Source organism: Polypterus senegalus, chromosome 17, assembly GCF_016835505.1.
Source record: "Polypterus senegalus isolate Bchr_013 chromosome 17, ASM1683550v1, whole genome shotgun sequence".
NCBI classification, from domain to species: domain Eukaryota; kingdom Metazoa; phylum Chordata; class Cladistia; order Polypteriformes; family Polypteridae; genus Polypterus; species Polypterus senegalus.
The window spans coordinates 33,714,690-33,741,102 of record NC_053170.1 but is presented as its reverse complement, the minus strand read 5'-3'; the positions used below and the strand labels follow the sequence as shown (position 1 = coordinate 33,741,102).

Sequence of the window (26,413 nt, the reverse complement as noted above, 5' to 3'; positions counted from 1 at the left end):
TTCTATTATTTCCTATTTCTTCATTATTTTATTAAGCATTTGGAATTAGTACCTAGCTACACCACTATTGGTATCTTGTTTTATCTTTGCTTCAATGCTGTAAGGAAAGTTAGGTAAAGATAAAACTAAACTGAAAGCCAAATTTTCTTAAAGTTAATGGTAAAATAACACTTGCACCATTTGAAGCTTTACCTAAATAAATGAAATTTTGCATTAACATGGCCTTCTACATATGAGGTTGGTAACAAAAACCTGCTGCCACTATTAACCCACAACACCAACCACCAGGTTCTGATTCTGGAAGGAAATGAAATATAAAATGTTTGCCACTTCCTCACATTCTAATTTGAAACAGCTATCAGAGTAATATTGCCAGTGAAATGTCTAAGGATTAGTAGGCTTCTACTGACATCTGCTGGACAGTTATTGAATAGCATACTCCGGGCACAATATTTTTTACCAAGCAGATGGATACTTACTGGAAGTACAAAACATTTTTGTTTTCATAAAAGCAATGATTTAACAAGACTAGCCATCTGTTAAAATCACTTTCATTACTGTTCAGCTTAAAATAATTTAATTCATACTGATTTTGACCATCCATTAATTTCCAGATCATATTTAATAAAGGGTTGTTATAGAACTCATTCCAGCAACCTTTGGCATAAGAACATAAGAGGTTTTGACAAAAGAGAGGATCATATTCAGTCCTTCTGGATTTGAACTCAGGACACTGCATTTTTGAAGCATCGGTACTACCATGCAGCCCATATTTCCTATGTTATTTTTTTGACAAAAAAATAGTTGTCCATATAAGAATTACCACAGGATTGTGAAAAAGAGTTTAGGACAGCTACAAATGGCAAATAAAAATATTAAAAGTTTGATGTTCACCACAGATTAAGCTGTGCAGCAGATTTCCCACAATGTAGACAGCATGGACCCCAGTATACAGAGGCATTACCTTACATTTCTAGAATCTTGTGTTCATACCTTGCCTGGGCACTGTCACATTCTGCCCATGTTCATGTGTGATTTTTCCTATGTCCCAAGGACTTTCAGATTAGATTATTTAGTGTGCTCAGCAACGGAATGGTACCCTGACGATAACTGGTTTCTGTTCTATTCTCAGTTGATCCAAACATAAGCTCTGACCTGCCCCATCACTTAGAAAAATGAATCAATGAAAGTCAAGCCCATCCTCTGCATAGCCTCATCAGATTAGCAGAAATAATAAGGACACTGCATTTGTTCATTTTGGCTTTGGATCTTTTCCTCCTTGTCATGCTTTTCACCTGACCTGAATAAGAAATGTAGACATAAGAGAGTGACGACATGCTACATGCTACTCAGACACTCAAGTAAGAATTTCACTATAGTCTGTACATGCACCAGTACTACTACTACTACTACTACTACTGTAGACAAAATCAGTGGTGTTACCTCCTGCTCCAAAAGTCAGCAACAAGAATGTATTAGCAATTCCACCAGTCACATTTACAGTGACTGGATGTGCACTTTCCTAGTCCTAGCATTATCACCTGATATAATTCTCTCCTCTGACTATCTGGAACTGGAATATTTTCATTAGAGTGATTCATGTAGCAATATTCTCCACAGCTCTCTCTAAAACCCAAAAGGCAAAATCATCCCTTTTTCACATTTTCTCATACTTTTATTACCTCTGACGTGATGAAATTGACTTCTAGAATAAAGGAGTGAATAATACCCGCCGTGACTCAACAACATTCACCTAAAGAAAATTTCTGGGACCCAAAGCTGCCTTCTACTTGTCTTTCCCATCCATTTTTATTCTTTCTTTCTTTCTTACTCATGTCTTTAAATGCATTTTTCCAACATCACAAACAGATACTTTCACACTAGCCATTTTTCCAGATCTGAACATGATGTTCTAGTGCCAGCCACAATCTAGTTTCACCTCTGTAGAATTTCAAACAAATTACTGTTCCTTTTGTTCTTGTATTTATATACTGTAGATGAAACAAAGCAATAACAAGCAGACCTGAACATCTTATACAGTTCAAAGACCACTATAAGCCCATTGCCATCCATTTTATTTGTCTTCATAGCAGACACACTGGTCAGTTGGTTGGTGTTGAAAGACACCCATTAAAGAAAAAAACAACAACAGGTAAAATACTTTTCAATCACAGAAGTCCACATTTAGCACGAACTCTTGAGAAGACAAACATGTGAAGGCTTCTTTGACACCCAGTCTTTCCCAGCCCCCTTTCAGTCTTATAAATTCATTAGAACTATTTGTTTTGTATTTTTACAAGATACGTAGTTGATGGTTTATAACCAGTATAAATGTAGGCGACACATATAACCTAGCATCTAGCCCTTAAATTTGCTTCAATTATTAGCCCTGGGACTGTTTTGTTACACATTAGCAAGAGTAGCAAAGAATAAGAAATGTTCAGACCTAACATTACACAAAACCCAATCTAGTGTGATTGACATGATGAGCTCCCTGTTGAATACTATTTGTAGGAGCCATTTTCCTAGTTCTATAAGATTCATGAATATTTTACTAGATGACAATGCATAATCTATGGGAGGTTCCTATAACCCCCATAAATAGAATTGTATTGGTATATGCCTGCCATTTCTAACAGCTTTGAATAAAACAATAATCTTCAGTTAGTGACCAGCCTTGCCTTGAGTAAGGTGTGGAAGGCATAAGGTTTTAAACCGTCCCTGGGCACATGCCTAAGTGCCAACCGGTCTACGGGCCTTTTGAATGTGTGTGAAGTAAATATATAAGAAAACAGCACTTAATTCATGTGCTGTGCCGTATGCTTAAAGCATACAGAAGAAGAAGCTAAGAATCTTTAAGTATATAAGAATTTAAGAATCTTTAAGTAGAGAAGAAGAAGTAAGGACCTTTTAAGTACAGAAATAACTAAAGTTTCTCAAGAAAAGCTAAGTTTAAGACAAGATACATTTTTTCCCTTTTTTTGCCTTTTATTCCATGTGTGTAACTATTTTTTTCTTTTATTCTTGTGTGGATTATTTGCTTTTAACTTTCACTAAATACTTTTAAAACAAACTTTTGGACTGTGAGATTTCTTTCGACACGCATTTTATCCGCGCTTGACCACACCTTATTTCGGCAGTTACACTATTATTACCACTATATCATAATCAAGCAATGTGGTAAGTTGATTTATTTACAGTATTATTGATTTTAATGGCTTTTAAGAACATTCTAATAATAACAACAACAATACATTTTATTTATACAATGTCTTTCCCATTCTGGTGCAATCATTGAGGTTTTAGTTAATTATGGGATGAGAGAAGTGGTATAATTAAATACTGTCAGTGAGGTGGCCACATGTAAGGGAAATGGGTTAGTACTAAACAGACAAAGAATGAATAGGTGATCACTTGTTAAAAGTTTGGCTTAATAAGAGGTGTTTGATGGTGAGAGAAGAGAATGTGCAGAGTTGACTCTGTTGAGTTTTGGAAAGGGAGCAGGAGTGATGGATGGTGCAGAGGTTCCAAGGTGTTGGTTATGTTCAAGTCTACTGATGTCTAATGAGCAGATGAGAATGGAGAGAGGCTGTAGGAAAATCCAATAAAAAAAGAGTTATTCAAAGTGCAGCGACATTCATTTGAGGTCAAAGCGTCATGGTGATCAGTTGTGGTTGCAGTTCAGGTCTGTGATGAACCGATGGAGGTAGCAGACCAGAATGTGGTGAGCTATGCAAAAAGAAAGATTGATGATGATGTCCAGATGAGGTGAATACCTCATGAAGGATTACTTTGGATTTTAAATGTCTTTATGGAGCACTCAGGGCACTGCTTTAAAGGTCACGGTTTAAAAGAAGACTTATTCTTGCCCATTTCCTAACTTGCATTGCTCCATCTCAGTTCATGACTATCGGATGTCTCAACAGAGGACAGTGTCCATGGCTGTGAGTACCAGGAAATTACAAGAAAATCACATATTTTAAGTTCATGAAAATGGTGTAGCTGATGGTGTATTGAGGAGAATGTGTCTGCTCTCCTGCTGTGCTGTTTTAAACCAGCAAAGCAGACTTGGCGACATGTATGCTACTTTCTAAAAAGTTTTAATTTTATGATAGCTGAACAAAATATATGCATGCAGGGATATAATCTCTAAAGACATTCTTATGAGAAGCAAGCTCAATCTCTTAATTCTGGGAAGCATTTAAGATCTCCTCTAAATTCTATTTTTAATTTACATGTAAACAGTAAAATTATTGCAGCTACTTCACAAACAGCTGCTCCACGAGAATGTGTTTTGATTCCAATTTGGAAATGTAACACTTCTTGCTTAATTTTTCACCTGCTTATTTACACAATTCTGCCAAGAAAAATTATATAAATAACTAAGGTTCTGAAGTTGAAGGCGGCACGGTGGCGCAGTGGTAGCGCTGCCTCACAGTTAGGAGACCCGGGATCACTTCCCGGGTCCACCATGCGTGGAGGTTGCATGTTCTCCCCGTGGGTTTCCTCCAGGGGCTCTGGTTTCCTCCCACAGTCCAAAGACATGCCAGTTAGGTGGATTGATGATTCTAAATTGGCCCTAGTGTGTGTGTGTGTGTGTGTGTGTGTGTGTCCTGCGGTGGGTTGGTGCCCTGCCTGGGATTTCTTCCTGCCTTGCACCCTGTGTTTGCTGGGATTGGCTCAGGCAGACCCTGTGTTCGGAGTCAGCGGGTTGGAAAATGGATGGATAGTTCTGAAGTTGTTGAGGTAATTTGTCAATTTGCCAAGCTCATACTTGGCATCTATAGTTTTTGACTGCCATTCATATGATACTACTTAGACATTGCAAGTGCATAACCAAATATGCAGGTTTGGAAAATGGAGTGAACTTAAATGATATTTTGTAACATTTGGCTTACCAACACTGCTACAGAAAAAATGTACTAAAATACATACTGTTCATTTGAATAACAGATTACAGATACACAAACCACTCCTTTAAATAACGCTTGGGATCTGGAGTATCTGGTGCTTGTAATGTTGTGATATAGTCTCTCTATTGTACCTAACCAAGATAAGGTATTTACAATTATTAGAAATAAGTTTTCCAGAAAAATTTAAGAGGTGATTGAGGATGAAATTCAATGTTTTATAGGTTAAGCAAAATAATGTGATTGCATGTTATTACAATGGAGACTCCACTTAGGCCATTTCAGGATGATCACAAGTGTGTAGTATTCATTATTTCTTCATCTAGCTAACTGCAGACTATGGAAAAATCAACTATAAGGTACACCTTGTTAATTAAGGTACACCTTGTTAATTATGCTGGACCTTATTCAGTTAATAACATTTTCAGAACATGCCCAACAGCATTCCTTGAATCAGTTACAGTGTCATTTTTAGTGTGAAACATTCTCCTTACAGGGAAAGATTTAAAAATAGATTCATGTTCCATGTCTAGAGAGAAGAAGTTAGAAGATGATAAGAGAATAAAGAAAGGAAGCAGCATTCACAAAGTATGGATTGACATTTTCAACCCCACTGAAGCTGACAAGGGAAAATATGTGCTGGAACTATGTGATGACAAACAGACGTACCTAAGGACACTGGACCTGTCTGGGCACGGTAAGGTCTAAACCCTTTTCTTGACATATCTAGCTGTGTGCTTTTAAATCATCAAGTAGCATAACACCAAGACTAAATCCCACAAGCAAATGCTAAAACTAATTTAACTGTTGTCTGCAAAGAGAATATAAATATGGCCTAGAACAATTATGGAAAGAAGACACCCACTGCATGGAAATATCATATGAAGGTTTCTAGATTTTATTTCCATTCTTCAAAATAATTACAGGAAATGAGTGATGACTTCAGAAAGTAATAGCATTAACACTGCATCTAGTTGTCATGTAGTGGTGTACTGAGACTGACATATAATATGGATCACGGAAAGACGAGAAAAAAACATTCTGAAAGCAGTGAACAATCTTCAAAAATGGGTAACATTTAGTAATTGCAGTTTAATGTGTAAAATTAGACATGCAAATAACTCTGAGCATTAAATAAATATATAGTACAAGATTAGAAATGTAGACTAGAAATTATTATTTGTTTAATAATATATTTTTATTAATTTTATTGCAATCCATACAAATCAATCAAGTTTTTACAAAAAGAAAAATTGAGTTAAGAACAAATCGATCCCCATCCCTGAAAGAGAGAGCAAGGCAAACAGCGTGAAATTTAAGGCTTGTAAACATACCTAAATAAATAAATTCTCTGTGCTTTATGAGCTTATTTTAAAATATTACTGATTAGATCCTGCCATGTTTTGAAAAAAGTCTGTACGGATCCTCTAACTGAGTATTTGATTTTTTCCAATTTCAAATAATATAACACATCGGTTTCCCACTGACTTAAAAGAGGAGAGTTTGGGTTCTTCTAGTTTAGCAAAATAAGTCTGCGTGCCAAAAGTGTAGTGAATGCAATCACAGTTTGTTTGTCCTTCTCCACTTTAATCCCATCTGGGAGAACACCAAACATAGCTGTTAATGGGAGGAGGGATTGTGAGTCCAAGGCTGTCTGAAAGGTAATTAAAAATGTTGGTCCAGAATGATGTTAATTTGGTGCAGGCCCAGAACATGTGACCCAGTGAGGCTGGGACTAGATTGCAGCATTCGCAGGTTGGATCATGCCCTGGAAACATTTTGGAGAGTTTTAGACGAGACAGATGTGCTCGATATATAATTTTGAGTTGAATAATTGTATGCTTTGCACATATGGAGCTCGAATAAATTCTCTGCATTGCTACTTTCCACTCCTTTTCTGATATATTAATTGAGAGATCTTTATTCCAGTGTCCTCTTGGATCTTTGAAAGGGAGGGATTGTAAAATGATTTTATATATTGTAGAGATGGAGTCTAAGTCCTTGAGATTGAGCAATATTTTTTCCAGCATGGATGAGGGTGCAAGATGAGGAAAATCGGAAAGGTTCTGTTTAACAAAGTTCCTGATTTGAAGATAGTGAAAGAAATGTGTAGCTGGAATGTTAAATTTGGAATGTAATTGTTCATAGGATGCAAAGACGTTGTCTATATAAAGATCTCTAAGCAAGTTAATTCAAATTTTTTTCCAGATATTAAAAACTGCATATGCTTGCGAAGGTTGAAATTATTTTGATATTTATGTTGAGACTGCATTATCACACTATAGATTTGCGAAGAAGCAATTCAAATGGGAGATTATATCATAAAGAAATTTAATTCAAATTTAAGGGAAATGTACGAATTAACAATTCTTGTTCAAACTTGGTCATCCTACAGCAGCACTAGAGTCTGAAAGACTAAGAGGACTAAAATATTTTTGTCTCGAATAAAAAGGCTACACAAGAACCAAATGAAAGTCTTCAGCAATTCTCCAAGGGACTGATACAGTTGTCCAACCCAAACTTATTCAGCTAAAGAGGTACTGACAGATGTGGAAAGGGAAAGTGCATTCAAAATTTAAAAAAATAAAATAAAATAACAGGAAGCATTTCAGTACAGAGTACTGCATATAGAGTATCTAAACAATTATTGAGTTATACATCTGTCATGGAGACCCTTCATTTCAAAAAACATCTGGATGAGATATTGAGACAGCATAATCCAATTGGACAGCCAAAATAATAAAAGGAAAAACTTGTTTACTTAATGTCTGTAAGTAAATCACCAAAGTACTAAAAAAGAACACCCAAAAAAGTTGGCATCATTAACTATTAAATTTCTCATGCAAATATTATTAAAATTTCAGAGAACTAAAATTCTTTGTCAGAGAAAGCAGAAATTCAAAAAGTCAGAACATCTTTATTAAGCTATTTGTTGGGATCTAAAGCAGGAATGTAAACATATAGGGTGCCTTAATGAAAGGTAGTGATGAACGAACCCTGCTGATTTTGCATCGCTTCAAGTTTGGTGAAAAATCATGAAATGGTGAAGGAGCAACTGAACTACTTTTGACTGGAAAATAATGATGTGATGGCCTTAAGTGTCCCTGAGGGCTAGGGATGCTTCTGTCGATGTGATTATTGCGACCAAAAATGTGAACTCAGCAAAGAGGCAGCAGTGCTAAGCAGAGATAAAATTATACTCTGAGTCCTTTATATCATTCTGTGTCTCCTGAGCTTATATCACTATAAGTAACTAACAACCGCAGAGCCTGTGAGGAGAGGGATTACCATTAAAAACTTAGAGGGAGCTGCCCCTGTCACCAGTACTTGAAGTCTGGTAATCACAGGTACCTTTTGCAGTTTCTGCATAGGAGTACTGCCACCTTTCTTTGGTGTACTGTTGAGGCAAGTACTATCACCTGTTTTGTAGTGTACTGCCACTGTGCTTTTAGGTTCACACTCATTGACTGAATGTTGATGTATCCCGGTGCTTTATGACAGAAACCACCCATTCCTCAATCAAATGTATTGCCTTTACCAGAGTACCACCAGTAATTAGGTCATTAGGTTTAACCTTAGAGAACTGCCTGTCGCTGTGCTATGCGGATTCCCTTATATTTTCACATTTTTGCAGAACCCAAGGTAAAATGATTTAGCAGGATTAACTCATCATATGATCTGGACTTTTTTTTTAAAAGGCCAAGGAAAAGCTTTTAAAAAATAAAAGAAATAATGTATACAATTTTTTTTAGATGTATTTATTGGTCAGGTTGGTTATTCTGATTTAGAACATTTTTGATGGCTTTATTTCTGAAAATCATCATGCCATAATACCGTTTTTCTTTTATTATGGGCGTTGCCATTGTTTGCTGTTTGTGATGCAGGGTTTCCAGGCTGTTGGTAGACAGGATAACACTGGGAGTGTGTGACATGTAAAGGCATACTCTGACTGTATAAAGGCCAGCTTCATAAACTTCCTAATTATCCAAGTATGTGGATAAATCAAAATTAAACAAATGCTTGCATTATTATTGTTTGAAGCTCTCCCTGGATACAAATTCTTTTTAGTTCATTGACTTTAATGTACATCTTACATTTTGGCTGTGTGAAATATTCTGGCTACCGACTCTTTTGCTATGTCTCTTCATCTTTAATTTTGTCTCACATCCTGGCTTTTGTTTATTTAATTCCTGCACTCCCCGTTTTGACCTTGGTTTGTTATTACATATACGATTCATCTCATGATTTCATCTTACATTAAACTGCAGCCACCCTGCCCAGTCAGGACAACAGGCAGGAGGTCATGCTGACTATTCAGAATCAGGGGATGATGTAAGTTCTAACAAGCTCTATGAAGTTATACACTTTAACTATCTTTTAAAGACCATGGATGGGCCTCTTATGGCTTTCTGCATCACGTGTCATTTTCTGCCTTTTGTGTCACTATTGCAGTCATAAAGCTTGACTTGGGATTATTTGTTGTACAAAATGATGTATTTTTTCTTTAGATGACTGCTGTGCTAAACAAAAGAGAAAAACACCCCAACAGAAACAACTCAAATACTTACCTACAACTCCCCAAATCATGACAGCTATTTGCTAACCAAACTAGCTTTATGGAGTGGTCTGCGATTGCCTGAAATATTGTTTATAATCTAACAATTTTAGACAATTTTGAAAATATGACACCCTTATATGCTTATTGGCATATAATTCCCTTTATCTACTTGTTAATTTTGCCATGAATTAAGCACAATGTACACCATTTGAAAAATGGAAAGACATACAATCTTGTGGATAAGAGTTAATGTTATGGGAATGGGTTAATTATTAAGGCAGGTACTTTACTGTTTTGTACAAGATACATAATGTGCATGTGCAATTCTTGTTCAAGAGACACTTACTGTATATATTAAGGATATCAACATGGTGAAAAAAAATATATTTTTATACATATTGATAACCATAATACATGCACAACATAAGTTACATTATGTTTACATGTATGTGCTCAGCAAATGCTTTTATCCAAAGTGACTTACAAAGAGGTCAACATAATCAAGTAATCATCAGTCTGGGAGACTATTTGAGTGTTACAGGACAAGGACACAAAATTGATCACCACAAGTGATGAACTCCTAGCTACTAATATCAGCTAGACAGAAAATGATCAATCAAGAGGGTCTTCAGACACTTCTTGAACATATTGAGGGAGTAAACATTTCAAATGAAGATGGGCAGCTCATTCAACCAGTTCTACCAGCTGTGAGCTATATATGAAAAGGGTCTCAATTCAGATTTGATGCCACTCAGAGGTGGCATCACCAGATGCTATACATCAGCAGACCTGTGTGCTCGAGAAGGAACACAGGACCTAACAAGTGTCTCCATGGGTGCAGGTGCTGACTCATTGACTGCTCCGTACACAAGCATCAAGGATTTCAATATAATATGTGCCGCTACAGGAAGACAATACACTGACCTGAAAAGAGGAGTGACATGTGCCCACCTCAGCTGGCTGAACACCAGATGTCAGACTGCATTTTGAGTAATCTGCAGCGGCTTAGTGACACATGCCAGTTCTCCTGCCAGCAGAGTGTTGGAGTAGACCAGATGGGACAGGACCAAACCCTTGACCGGGAACTGTGCTGGATACTCTGCCAGTGTTTTTGGTAATGAAATACTAATTCACATGCACAGTGTTATGATGTGTCATTGGAAGAATGAGAAAATATTTACCTTGTTCCTGTTATATGCTACATCTTAAATGTAAGTATTTTCATGTATATGAGGTACTTCAGTAAAGAAAGAGGGCACATACAAGTAAAACATAATACCATATTCCTGCAACTACTGTGTCATTTAATAAAACATAAAATTCTCAGTCCCACTTAATTCAGAGTCATTGATGGCCAGAGACTGTCCCAACAGCACTGGACCCAAGGCAGGAAACAGTCTACCAAAGGGGCCACTCATCCATACACCCACACTCAAGCCAAGTTTGAATCATCAGTCAGCATAATCTGCATGTCTCTGTGGATGTGGGTGAGAAACCCCATATAAACACAGGGAGAACACAGAAATCCTACAAGGACAAGATCTAAAGACTTTGAATCCACGAGGCTTTAGCACTACTCACTGTGTCACCCAACACTCTGATGCATACAATATAATTACACATGACTGTAAAAATACAGTGACCTATTGCACACTTTTGGTTTGGTGTTCCACTTTACTTAAAAGCACTGAAACTCAAAATTAGTCTTTTAATATTTTATTTTCAAAATAAAACTCAAACAAAGAAAAGATGAAATATTCTATTTTCATATGTACTATGTGCCTGTGTTATTGAAGTGCCTAGTTTACACAGGTTAAAAACAGTTACCTAATGAGGATACAACCACCTTACAATTGGCCACCACCATTAAATCATTCGAATAAATGCCAAACTTTCTGGATAAATCAACACAGTTAAGGAATTTACAAGCAATATAAGAGAATTATTTTCAGTCACTGATGTTTGAATGACAGTTTAACTGCCATGCGGACAATGCTCCCAAAACACAAGGCCAAAGAAACCATAGTGTGACTCAAAGGCAAAAAGGTGAATGTCCTACATTGGCCCAGCCAGAGCCCTGACCTGAAACAGATGAGAATCTGTAGGATTATTTTAAAGTCACAAGTGTCTAACTAACCTGAACCAAACATGCCTGGAGAAATAGGTAAAAATTACTCCCCGACAATATTCTAAACTAGGACATACATACCCCAAAAGACTTGAAACTGCTATTGCTGAAAAAGATGCCTGTACAAAATATTAAGGTTTGGGATTTAATACTTATGCAGGCAGTGTATTTGTTTTTTTTACCCTTATTAATATATTTTAATTCATACATTAAACATTCATTCATTTTCTTAAGCTGCTTATCCAGGGTAAGCTTATCTACCCCAGTAATCGTAGTGTGCCAATTCAGCAATACCTATTCCCCTATCATCTTTGGAATGTGGGAGAATACCAGTGCACCCAGAGAAACCCCATGCAGACACGGGGAAAACATGCAAACTTCATGCAGGCAGCACCCAGAACATAAACCGTGGTCTCCTTATAATGTGGCAGCCACCCAAAGTTAAAACATTTTCATATTTAAAAAATTATATTATTAACTTTCAATGCTTTGAAATAATAATAACAGAAAAAACTAATTGTAGTGTAGGATTTGTAATTCAGTAAAATTAGAAAACTGATCAAGTGTCTGAATACTTTGTTATGGCAAAGTATATGCTGGAATTTTTTTTTTTATTTGAAATTCTCTAAACCTGACCTGTGCAGGGTTTGAGGTGAGAAAGTAGAACATTTATTTCTTTTCTCTATAGCACAGACTTTGTGAGTCACTGCGGCTTCATCGCCAATCTGATAACCAGCAGCTATTCGTCTCTTGCAATTTTTTTTTCTCTTTTCCTGCAATCAGTATACTCAATCAAACAGAATCTGACAGGTTGAAATGTACCTTACACTAATATATCAGTGCATATTTGTAATGTTTACAAAAAAAATGTCATAGCACTGTATTATTGTGAAAGTTACAGTCAGATCACATACAACATAACCTGTCAGATCACTTGTTTAATGTCTTTGTGTCAGTCCCTCTTTTAAATTACAACAACTACATTCTAAATTGTCAAAATTCAAATCAGACCCATCAGTAAGTACATTCTGAGTCGTCAGTATTTGAATTGCAGATCTGTATTTACATTTTGACTAGCGGAATCTGACAGACTTTTCTGTTTGACTTCTGTGGAGATCTAAATTAGACATAGCCATGCTTACATTTTGACAAGTAAAACTGTGAATTTCAAATATATAAAATGACATGTTTACTAGTCAAAATTACAATTACAGGTATGTTTAATATAGTGCTGTAATTAAATACAGTATATAAAATGTAATGTTAACAGGTCATCTGTTAATGTTAGACCTAAAGCACACAAAGGGCCAAAAGGCTGAAATTAAATAAAATCACTGGGAAATATAGATCAAGTGGAAACGTCAGAGTCATTGTTAGGAGAAGTTGGTACGCAAAGAGAAAACAGAAAAGTTCATCATCAGAGCCAAAAGTGCAAAATGAGAAAGTACAAAGCAAAAATCATAACACTGTCTTGGTTTAATTCACCTCATACTGAGCAATTTTAATTATTACTTTTTAAGGTCAGCTGGCACAGTGGTATCGCTGCCGCCTTGTAGTAAGAAGACCTGGGTTCAGGTCCTCCCTGTGTACAGTTTGCAAGTTCTTCCCATGTCTGAGCGGGTTTCCTCCCACTGTCCAAAAACATACAGGTTAGGTGAATTGTCCCTACTATGTGTGCCACACTGTTCAGGGTTTGTTCCCGCCTTGTGCCCAATGCTAGCTGGGATAGACTACACTCCCTCTAGTGATGCTGGTCTGGATTAAGTGGGTTAGAAAAAGACTTGATGTTTTTAAGTCAAAATTATGACACTGCTTCTATTGTGAAAGCATAATTTATAGTCAACAACAACATTTATTTATATAGCACATTTTCGTGCAAAAAGTAACGCAAAGTGCTTTACATAATGAAGAAAAGAAAATAAAAGACAAAATAAGAAATTAAAATAAGACATCAGTTCACATAGAAAAGGAGTAAGGTCCGATGGCCAGGGTGGACAGAAAAAACAAAAAAAACTCCAGATGGCTGGAGAAAAAATAAAATCTGCAGGGGTTCCAGGCCACGGGACTGCCCAGTCCCCTCTGGGCATTCTACCTAACATAAATGAAATAGTCCTCTTTGTAGTTACGGTTCTCACGAAGTCACTTGATGTTGATGGTCAAACAGACTTCTGGCTTTTAATCCATCCATCATTGTTGGGACATCATGGTGCTTTGAGTAGTAATAGGTAATAGGTAATGACTTGTAATAGGTATCAGTACTAATAATCAACAAGACAGACACAGAGAATTACAAGTGTTTAGTCTCAAGAAGTGGACACTGCATAGACACCTACTCAAGGTCTTCAGAATTCTCAAAGGCATTGACAAACATAGATCCAGCAACATTCTTTCAGGATGAATCACATACTTGAGGACACCAGTGAAAATTAAAGGGAAAGAGCATTTAGTATTGGAGCCAGGAAGCACTTCTTTACACAAAGAGTTGTGGGAATTTGAAACAAACTCCAGAGACATATACTGTAGTTGATGCAGAAACCCTGACATCTTTTAAGAAGGATCTGGATGAGATATTGGGACAGCTTAACTATTAGCTAAACAAACGAGCTTGACAGACTGAATAGCCTCTTCTTCTTTGTCAAATTTCTTATGTTATGTTCTTATGGTTGTGTTGATAAAAAAAATGGCAGCACCCATAACTAAGACAAATGGCTAAAATGGTAACATAATGAATCACATTATTATTACACTGACATCACTAACATATCAAGAAACAAAAGTAACACAAACTTGAAAAATAAGATTGTTGCATCAAAAACAGCGATTAATGACAATTTCAGCAATTTAAATTTCACTATTAAATATGCAATTATCAGTATTTTATCTCTAATTTGAAAGCTTCATGGATGCCAATAAGAAAAGCTTTTAGGGTGTATATATATATATATATATATATATATATATATATATCACTAAGAAAATTACAGTAATCTGTAATTCACATGCCGACTAGCCATACAGAAATGTAAATACCACTAATTCTCATTCTGGCTAGCCATAGGTACATTGTACATCTCTCAGACTTCAAATATCACTAGTTAAAATAACATTTCAGGTAAACTAAAATGTAATTTTACCTCATCAGAAAGAAATTATGACTAATCAAATTAAGTATTAAGATGGCTTGCCATATGGTATGCACTTGCGAACAGACCATTTACTTCTGATGAGTTGTATACTGAGGTAAATGACAGGCATTAAACAATATTTATCATTCACCTTGGGTGTCCCATTAAGAAGGGTATAATCTATCTTCTCATTGTCAGATTGACTGCAGCCATGAGACCTGCCCCCAATGCCCACTCCAACAATTCTCTTGCTTCTGGTTTGGTTAATTATATATGATAGTCTTGAAGCACATTATGGTGTAAGCTTCATTTAGGCTAAAAAAAAACTGATTGCATATTTGGTTTCTCACATGGTAAGAGAAATAAAAATAATACAGTAATATGTTTAATTAATTTATTTAAATAGTTGAATGGTAAATGGCTTTGCTACAAAAAGTAACTGATTGTTTTTTGTTCAGTTTTTGATGAAGCTTTTGAAGAATATCAGAGGCTGAGGTAAGGAAATATACTTTGATTTTACTTATTTTGGAGAAAATCCCGTGAGCCATTTAAAAAAAAGTAATATGTGGTAAATAGATAAGTGTGGTTTTCCTAAGCACAAATATATTGTAAAATTGACAGGGGTACAGGGGTAAACAATTTGCATGGGATCTGCCATATATAGAAATACTCTATACATGAACAAATATCATAATTACAGTATTTACAACATTCTGCAGACCTATGATAACATTATCCATAAATGCAATACACTACTCCGGGGAAGGTATGAAGAACAGGCATTCTAGAAAATAAATGTTTATAAAACTGTTTAAGTATACTTTTATACACATGTCTTGGAGTGCACAATGTATATGAAAGAGTTGCTTGTGTTTATTTCACCAGTTATGTTGAGAGGCAGAGAACTGTAGAAATATTATTTGGTTTAAGTTCTGATTCAGTAATATTCTTGGTCATTATTACCATCCTGTCTAATTGTCTAAGGGCCATAATTTGTTATATGTTCAGAAAACTAAACTTTATATTACACAAGTGTTGAATGTACATTTGAAGACAAGCCCGTTTTTAATTTTTTTCATAAAATAAAGTAAAATAGTTGTTTGAATGTCCTTTCTTTGTTATTTGGACAGACCGGCTTAGATTGCTATGAATGGTAGTGTCTACATATTTGAATCTGTTAACAGTTTCTGTTGATGTGTATACATGAGGACACCCCTCTTCCAAATTCTAGAAGTTAACAACCAGTTTATTAGTTTTACTGATATTAATGGGGATGATAGCTGATATGACATGAAGTTATCATGCTCTATAGTCAATCTCAATGTAATTCTTGCCCATATTTATCAAGCATTTCCGAATAGTAATATGGTCCTAACTGTATCAAAAATCTCAGAGTGATGCAAATCTGGTCTTACTCATAGGAATAGGAGTACCAGCATTTTATCAATTTCCTAATTTAGGAAACTTCACTAGGATCTAGGAGAGCTTGTGAACTGACCTAACTCAGTAGGAGCTGCCAGAAGATGGCATTCAGACAGATATTGGTGCACATATTCTGGGAAAGGCTGAATGTTTTGGAAAAGTTGTACAACAATAAACATGTTAAAAGACATTGATTTGAAAGAAACTGAAAAATATTCATAATAAATCTTGCACATTGTAATCATTCTACCAATGCAAAGAAGCCAAGCTCTGCAAGCCGAAATGAAAATTCTGATAATATTACTTTGTTGGCCATGGGGAAAATGCAACTTTACAATAGCAATGATTTCTGTACGTCAGTGTTTCTCAGCCTTTAAGTATTTGCGACCCCCCGAGTTTTCATAAGTTTTAATTGCGCCCCCCCTAACGTTTTTTTTGAAAGGAGTCCACTAATACCAATTTGTTCTTTTTTAATTAATGATATACCATAGGGTGGCACGGTGGCACAGTGGGTCACGCTGCTGCCTCGCAGTTAGGAGACTCATCTGGGTTCGCTTCCCGGGTCCTCCCTGCATTGAGTTTGCATGTTCTCCCTGTGTATGCGTGGATTTCCTCCCACAGTCCAAAGACATGCAGGTTAGGTGCATTGGCGATCCTAAATTGTCCCTAGTGTGTGCTTGGGGTGTGTGTGTGTGTGTGTGCTCTGCGGTGGACTGGTATCCTGCTGGGGTTTGTTTCCTGCCTTGCACTCTGTGTTGGCTTGGATTGGCTCCAGCAGACCCCCATGACCCTGTAGTTAGAATATAGCGGGTTGGATACTTAACTTTTATCGACATTTATCTAACTCTATATTTATTTTTCTAGTATCAGAATGTAGTTTAAGTTCATTTTTTGGGTTTCAATAGATGTATTTTTCATATTTTCGATTCTTGTTTTCTTTTCTTCACATCTTTGCGCCCCCCTTTTTGTTACTTCGCACCCCTCTAGGGGGCCCGCGCCACAGGTTGAGAACCACTGCTGTACGTCACAACCAATTATTTTTCAAATTCTGCACCAAACTTTGAGCACCCTTTCAGCGTGTGAGGTAATACACCTGCGAATCCAGGTGAGGTAATGTTCAAGCAACCTGCATTCATTAAAATGGCTGTTTTTCCTGGAGATGTTAGTGTAAATGATTGCGTGCACATGAAGATGATCGCCCCAAATGTGGATGAGTGTGGATATGTGAATCAAGACATATAAAAATATCAACACACAGGTGTTCATATGTTCAAACTGTATTGTAGAAGTTAATTTATTTCCTTGGAGATAGGCTGGATGGGTAATTGATAGCGAAATTCACATAGTTATGCTGAGCTCAGCATTCCACACATCCCTGGAACATTTGCATTACACTTTGCAAGGTAAAGGTTCAAGAAGGCAGTCAGAGTCACCTGGGTCTTTAAATAAACATAGCCTTGCAGAAGATAAGTAGGGATCACATAGAGAGACCATCCATCCATCCATCCATCCATCCTCTTCCGCTTATCCGAGGTCGGGTCGCGGGGGCAGCAGCTTAAGCAGAGAGGCCCAGACTTCCCTCTCCCCGGCCACTTCTTCCAGCTCTTCCGGGAGAATCCCAAGGCGTTCCCAGGCCAGCCGGGAGACATAGTCCCTCCAGCGTGTCCTGGGTCTTCCCCGGGGCCTCCTCCCGGTTGGACGTGCCCGGAACACCTCACCAGGGAGGCGTCCAGGAGGCATCCTGATCAGATGCCCGAGCCACCTCATCTGACTCCTCTCGATGCGGAGGAGCAGCGGCTCTACTCTGAGCCCATCCCAGATGACTGAGCTTCTCACCCTATCTTTAAGGGAAAGCCCAGACACCCTGCGGAGGAAACTCATTTCAGCCGCTTGTATTCAATCTCGTTCTTTCGGTCACTACCCATAGCTCATGACCATAGGTGAGGGTAGGAGCGTAGATCGACTGGTAAATTGAGAGCTTTGCCTTACGGCTCAGCTCCTTTTTCACCACGACAGACCGATGCAGAGCCCGCATCACTGCGGATGCCGCACCGATCCGCCTGTCGATCTCACGCTCCATTCTTCCCTCACTCGTGAACAAGACCCCGAGATACTTGAACTCTTCCACTTGGGGCAGGATCTCTTCCCCAACCCTAAGAGGGCACTCCACCCTTTTCCGGCTGAGGACCATGCTCTCGGATTTGGAGGTGCTGATTCTCATCCCAGCCGCTTCACACTCAGCTGCGAACCGATCCAGAGAGCTGAAGATCACGGCCTGATGAAGCAAACAGGACAACATCATCTGCAAAAGCAGTGACCCAATCCTGAGTCCACCAAACCGGACCCCTTCAACACCCTGGCTGCGCTAGAAATTCTGTCCATAAAGTTATGAACAGAATCGTTGACAAAGGGCGCCTGGCGGAGTCCAACTCTCACTGGAAGCGGGCTCGACTTACTGCCGGCAATGCGGACCAAGCTCTGACACCGGTTGTACAGAGACCGAACAGCTCTTATCAGGGGGTCCGGTACCCCATACTCCCGAGCACCCCCACAGGATTCCCGAGGGACACGGTCGAATGCCTTTTCCAAGTCCACAAAACACATGTAGACCGGTTGGGCAAACTCCCATGCACCCTCCAGGACTCTGCTAAGGGTGAAGAGCTGGTCCACTGTTCCGCGACCAGGACGAAAACCACACTGTTCCTCCTGAATCCGAGGTTCGACTATCCGACGGACCCTCCTCTCCAGAACCCCCGAATAGACTTTTCCAGGGAGGCTGAGGAGTGTGATTCCTCTGTAGTTGGAACACACCCTCTGGTCCCCCTGCCGGTACCTATCAGCTGCCTCCAGAGACCCACAGGACAAAAAAGTCCTATAGGACTCCTTCTTCAGCTTGACGGCATCCCTCACCGCCGGTGTCCACCAACGGGTTCGGGATTGCCGCCACGACAGCCACCGACCACCTTGCGGCCACAGCTCCGGTCAGCCGCCTCAACAATAGAGGCACGGAACATGGCCCATTCGACTCAATGTCCCCACCTCCCTCGGGGCGTGGTTGAAGTTCTGCCGGAGGTGGGAGTTGAAGCTACTTCTGACAGGGGACTCTGCCAGCCGTTCCCAGCAGACCCTCACAACACGTTTGGGCCTACCAGGTCTGACCGGCATCTTCCCCCACCATCGAAGCCAACTCACCACCAGGTGGTGATCAGTTGACAGCTCCGCCCCTCTCTTCACCCGAGTGTCCAAGACATATGGCCGCAAGTCCGACGACACGACCACAAAGTCGATCATCAACCTGAGGCCTAGGGTGTCCTGGTGCCAAGTGCACATATGAACACCCTTATGCTTGAACATGGTGTTCGTTATGGACAATCCGTGGCGAGCACAGAAGTCCAATAACAAAACACCGCTCGGGTTCAGATCGGGGCCATTCCTCCCAATCACGCCCTTCCAGGTCTCACTGTCATTGCCCACGTGAGCATTGAAGTCTCCCAGCAAAACGAGGGAATTCCCAGAAGGTATGCCCTCTAGCAACCCCTCCAGAGACTCCAAAAAGGGTGGATACTCCAAACTGCTGTTCGGGCATACGCACAAACAACAGTCAGGACCCTTCCCCACCCGGCGGAGGGAGGCCACCCTCTCATCCACCGGGGTAAACCCCAATGCACAGGCTCCGAGTCGGGGGGCAATAAGTATGCCCACACCTGCTCGGCGCCTCTCACCGGGGGCAACTCCAGAGTGGTAGAGAGTCCAGTCCCTCTCAAGGATATTGGTTCCAGAGTCCAAGCTGTGCGTCGAGGTGAGTCCGACTATATCTAGCCGGAACCTCTCGACCTCGCACACTAGCTCACGCTCCTTCCCCTTCAGAGGTGACATTCCACGTCCCAAGAGCCAGTTTCTGTAGCCGAGGATCAGACCGCCAAGGTCCCCGCCTTCGGCCACCACCCAACTCACATTGCACCCAACCTCCTTGGCCCCTCCCATAGGTGGTGAGCCCATGGGGAGGAGGACCCACGTTACCTCTTCGGGCTGTGCCCGGCCGAGCCCCATGGGTGCAGGCCCGGCCACCAGGCACTCGCCATCGAGCCCCACCTCCAGGCCTGGCTCCAGAGGGGGGCCCCGGTGACCCGCGTCCGGGCAAGGGAAAACGTCATCCACAGTTTTTATTTTTCATTGGAGGTTTATTGAACCGCTCTTTGTCTCATCCCTCACCTAGGACCAGTTTGCCTTGGGTGGCCCTACCAGGGGCATAAAGCCCCGGACAACATAGCTCCTAGGATCATTGGGACACGCAAACCCCTCCACCACGATAAGGTGATGGTTCAAGGAGGAGGCACATAGAGAGACACGCTGCACAACTCTGGAACACAATCAGGAACACTGGAAGAGTGAACGCGACTTCATAAACATAGCCATGGTTAGTTTCAATAACTGTTACCTTGCTAGGGTTTTCCTGAGGCCATGACAGTGTGAAAGTGATTCTTCTAAAAGTACAGCAGTGGAACATTCAGGTTAAATAAACACACCTGTTATCAGGCTTTACTGTCTTTTGGTGTGTTTTGACCTTTCCATCTCCGTGTTTATTTTAGTATTATTCATGATGTTGTTGCAAAGTGGCAACAATTACATGCAGCTTAGTGCAATATCCTACCATATTATGTTTTCCTTCTTGTTCTTCTACTTTGAAAATTATTTATTATTGTCATCTTCATCATTTCTAAATTGTCCCTAGTGTGTGCTTGGTGTGGGGGTGTGTGTGTGTGCCCTGCCCAGAGTTTGTTTCCTGCCTTGCGCCCTGTGTTGGCTGGGATTGACCCTGTAGTTAGGATATAGCAGGTTGGATACTGGATGGATGGATCATCATCATCATCTTTGTGGTGAAGCCTTAGTGTTAGTATCAGAAAACCATGAACTGTCACCATCATTTCCATGGAAACTACAAAATGCTTTCAGTACGTTTTGCATCTCAAAATGTAGAAAAATTATGATGTTACTTATTCTGAAATGTGAATTCCAACCTCTTGCTGGGATTGTGTGCAGGATGCGTCATAATTACTTGTCATGTTCTACCCTGGGAAGAACAAATTTTTGTACTAGTTAGATTTTTATTGCGATTCCTGGGATGCATTCTGAAACACCTGACTGGTCTTCAAAAAAAAAAAAAGAACGTAAATATGGCCATATCACAGAAGGGTAACATTCTTTCAATCGAAGCTGTATTTTGCCCAAAACTCAGCTTTTTCATTAATACTCTTTGGCCACAGTTACTAAACTGAAGACCTAGCTTTTCACAAGATACCAATGATAAGGCCATCAAGTACAGCAATACTTTGAATTTCAAGTAAAATAAATCTCCTCAGATGATTCACTAACAATAGTGTTGTATCATTAACACTATCCATGGACAGCAATTAGAACTGCAGAATGTAAGCAATTCAAGATGGGATGCCAGTCAGTCATAAATTAAAACTTGTAGTACAAAAATTAGGAAAAACAATTTCATTATTTATGATACAAAAAACATAACCAGTATTTATTCTTGATTTGTTTCTTTATTGCAGGCAAGCAGCAATTGCAGAAAAAAGTAAGTTCTGCTTTACTTTGCCAATTCTGTTTGTGCTGGAGTATAAATTGGGGACTATTTTCTGACAAGCTTTATTTGTTTGTTTTATTCTAGATCGAGCCAAAGTGACTAAAGGTTTACCTGATGTGGTGGCTATCATGGAAGATAAGGTAAATTGTCACTGTTGATAATATTTAAATTACAATAATATCCATCCATCCATTTTCCAACTCGCTGAATCCAAACACAGGGTCACGGGGGTCTGCTGGAGCCAATCCCAGCCAACACAGGGCAGAAACCAATCCCGGGCAGGGTGCCAACCCACCACAGGACACACACACCAGGGCCAATTTAGAATTGCCAATCCACCTAACCTGCATGTCTTTGGGAGGAAACCCACGCTGACATGGGGAGAACATGCAAACTCCACGCAGGGAGGACCTGGGAAGCGAACCCAGGTCTCCTAACTGCACGGCAGCAGCGCTACCACTGCACCACCGTGCCACCCTACAATAACATGCTTACAAAAAATGATATAACAATGCTCTATTAATATTATTGTTTCTAAGATTACCAGTTAAAACATGAAATTTAGTCTTCTGACTAATTAACCTTGCTTAATTTGGAAAAAAAGTCTTAATGAGTTTGAATAAATCCTGAATTTCTCCATGCAGAAATCTAATATAAATTCCCCCACTTACTTCTAGCGCTTTGATTATTTAAATAATACATTCATTTTGCTAGCCTAACATCACTATCAGGGTCAAGGAGACTATCTGATTGCAGCAATGACATTTGTCAGGAAACAAATCTCACCTTGAGCAAGCTGCCAGATTCATTCAAATACAGATGAGGCTCAATTCAGAAAGGTTAATGAACCCAACTCAATCTGTCTGTGTTGTGAATAGAAAGCAAACTTCAGAAAGATGGCAGCTGAAATTCAAACATTTAACTCACGAGCTATTGTGTCTTGTTATTCAGCAATTTTCTTAAGTGCAAATAGCATGGTAATTAAGAAGGCCGTGTGGCGGTACAGTGGTTATTGCTTCAAGAATTTGATCATTTTGAAAACCTTGAAAATCCACAGACATGGGGTGAGTCTACAGATATTCCTACTGAAGTCAACTATGGCCCCACCAAGCGGTTATCTCTTATATATATTTCTCTTCTGGTTTGTCCTGCTTCCTCTTCAAACCCGGTCCCACCCACACGCAGCCCACATGGTATTTCTCGATTCCTATTTGTCCTCCTCCAAACCCTTCCCCACGCTGCCTGCGGCCTTCCATGCACTCCCACGCCGCTTTTCTCAAATCCTATTCCTCCTTCGGACTGCCACGTTCCCTGCTCCTCTCTCATGACCCCAGTGGTGCCAAGTCACCGCCTGATATCTAGCCTGACCGCGTGACCTTTCACTTCAACCATGTCTGCGCCTGGGAGTCTTTTCCGTAGCCTTCTACAGGAAGGTACTCTCTCGACCGTTGGAATTGGTTTCACTCCTTGCTATTGGTTTCGCTCCTTACTATTTTCGTTATACTGCGACGGTTGTTTCCTAAGCCTTTGTTATAAAATGAACAACAGCATCTTCTCTGTCGACGGGTTTTTGTACAATGTCATCCGTATTCCGGGATCCGGTAACTGCCTGTTCCTGCAACTGGGTTATTCCTTGACACAAACGGTTGACAAAGGCAATGCACTCCTCACTACGACATAGGGCAGTAGATTTCATTGCATTACATTGGGACAGATTTGGAGATGTTCTTCCTGTTATTCTTTCCAACGCAAGTTGAGTTATCACAACAAGTCAGGAGTAATATCAATACATGGCAACATCTGGAGTTTATGGTGGTGAAGCTGAAATTCAAGCTCTTTCCGAGATTAGATCTTTCGACTCATTATCTGTTGTCTCCAGCAAAACACCTATTCACAACTGTGTCTTTCAAGAAGTATTTCTTTCTTCTTGATTTCTGAATTCCTTTTTCACCATTTTCCGTGCCTATTCTTACACCGCTGTATGCTACGGCGGCATCGGCCAGTTATTATTATTTTATTAGTATTACAGTCATGGCAACAGTTAATTCAATTGAGAGTATTCAAAACAGGATAGATACATATTATGAACATAGTTAAACTTAAATGCTAACTATCCCATTTGAAAAGTGTGTGTCTAAAACCTTGAAAAGGGAATAGCCTAAGGCCATATAAGTATATTATATGGCAATAAATTGTCAAGAATATTACCTTCTTGGGCATTTCATTTTGTATTGCAGCTTTATTTCCTTTAAATCAGAGAAAGATAAAAATTAATGGAATTTTCTGAACACACACTTTAATTGTAATTATCAATAAAAAAATAAAATAAAATTATAACTTGATCCAGGATTAAAAAAAATAAAAACATACATAAAACGTCACCACAATCCCTAAGGAAATGGCTATGGGTCGCCTTTCTTGCTGTCATGTAGAAATCAGGCTTCCATGCTTTAGTCTAATTGGGTGCCTGCTTGTCCAACAAGGCCCTAAACATCACAAAATAAATGACTCCTTGTGCATATTGGGGGATGAAGAGAGAGGCATGCATCACAATATGAGATTGGTGAAGACAGATGTTTTCTTGGATTCCCATTTATTATTGTAAATGGTTAGCAATATTAGATAGATAGATAGATAGATAGATAGATAGATAGATAGATAGATAGATAGATAGATAGATAGATAGATAGATAGATAGATAGATAGATAGATAGATAGATAGATAGATGGTAATGTTCTCTCTTAGTTCTTCATTTACTTGTGCTGCCTGTTGTTGTTGCCAGTGGAGCAGAACCAGCTTGATCAGGTGCCCAACTGATAATGTTGATTTGGAAGATGGATTAAAAAAAAACTGGTGTTTGACTTCTCCCAGATGTATACAAATTGTGTGACAATGCAAGTGAGGGCTTTTCTTCTGGACAATAATATCAAACTCAGTATTGAAGGACTGCTAAATAGCCTTTTATTTATGAATATACTGAGTGATTTATATTGTATTATAGCTTTACAGCAAAAATGTGTTAGGAGAAACGTTTGGTTTTTTTTTTTGGTTTTTTTTTTGTGACTTTTTCGCTATATTTTTATTAGCATTTATACCCATTTTAGATTTTAAACCATGCAGATTCCAAATTAAGTAATGGTTTTTGAATAAAAGCTTAATCAACTTCGAAATGAACTTGAAGTTTGTTGACGTTTGTGCTGTTTCTAATGGCCTTTTGTTTATTTGCGCTGCAGTTTTTGGAATGGTTTTTGCAAACACTGTTTGCTGCAAAAGAATAATAATTAAAAAAAGTCTTATTTGTTTGATGCTACAGATAAATCCTAAAACAAAGGGATGCACATTTCTTAATTATACGTAGTTATAATGCAAAAGAAGCTTATGCAGTATTTCTTTGACTTTGATTTTTGGGATAGCATTTTGGGATTGGCATCAGTACTATTACATTCTATTTATGACCTTTGCTTTGATTATGACTTACATCTCTTGTTCTGGTTCTTAAATCCTCCTTTATGGTAGTTTTCTAACTCTAGAAGAATAGGATTACTTACTCTGCTAAGGACAAGTGCAAAATAAAATTGTGCTGCATTTGTGATATACAGCAATAAAACATTCATCCATCCATTATCCAACTCGCTATATCCTAACTACAGGGTCACGGGGGTCCGCTGGAGTCAATCCCAGCCAACACAGGGCGCAAGGCAGGAAACAAACCCTGGGCCTGGCGTCAGCCCACCACAGGGTGTGTGCACACACACACACCAAGCACACACTAGGGACAATTTAGGATTGCCAATGCACCTAACCTCCCATCTTTGGACTGTGGGGGGAAACCGGAGGAAACCCACACAGACACAGGGAAAACATGCAAACTCCACACAGGGAGGAACCGAACCCAGGTCTCCATACTGCAAAGCAGCAGCACTACCCACTGCGCCACCATGCTGCCCAGCAATAAAACAACTAAACCATAATAGAATATTTATGAATCTTGTGTTGGCATGCATTGCTTTCTGACATGCTATATCCTGACTAGTGACGTTTCATTTCAAATATAGTTTCACAAAATGGCTCCTAAAATCCATTGATAACACTTCAGTTTAGGTACTGCAAAAATACATCTATTATACATGTATCCTTCTGTAGCAAGACTTTAAAGGCTTCTTTAGGTGATAACATGCTTACAAAGCCCTAGTAAAGTGGTGTGCAATATGGCCTACTAAAATAACTTCACTTTGCAACAATCTAAAGTGGATATTGCATTTTTCATTATAAATCCTTAATATTCATAATTTTAGATGTATTTCAAGTTCCACACTACACAGATGAATAACCACATTACTGATGCCTTATAGCCATAATTAAGACCTAAAACGTCCATTGTTAAGGTCTTGTTGCAAAAAAGTAAATGAGTAATCAATTATTTTTTTCTCTACTTAAAGTGTAACCTGCAATTTATTATACATGAGTTTTCAGAAATGAAAAGCAAAACTCATTAAAACTGTTTTTGAGGTTTTACATTTATTTTAAGGTCAAAAGCAAGGAATCTTATTCCCTAAGGGATATTCCACAAATAAAATCACCATCTTCTTCCTTAGCCACCCACCAAAACCAATACTGTGACCCGACATTTGCGCGATAGACATACAGTATGAGCGCCGACAAAATAGCGCAGATTA

General features: G+C 39.1%; 1 protein-coding gene across 1 annotated transcript in view; it reads left to right on the top strand.

The window, feature by feature from the left end:
* myom3 (myomesin 3) overlaps window positions 1–26,413 on the top strand; it is a 313,022-nt gene that overhangs the window by 281,855 nt on the left and 4,754 nt on the right. Inside the window, exons 33-36 of the mRNA XM_039740882.1 lie at window positions 5,444–5,607; window positions 15,180–15,216; window positions 21,705–21,727; window positions 21,821–21,876. Of these exons, the coding sequence (XP_039596816.1) occupies window positions 5,444–5,607; window positions 15,180–15,216; window positions 21,705–21,727; window positions 21,821–21,876 (280 nt within the window). The remainder of the gene's footprint in view (window positions 1–5,443; window positions 5,608–15,179; window positions 15,217–21,704; window positions 21,728–21,820; window positions 21,877–26,413) is intronic.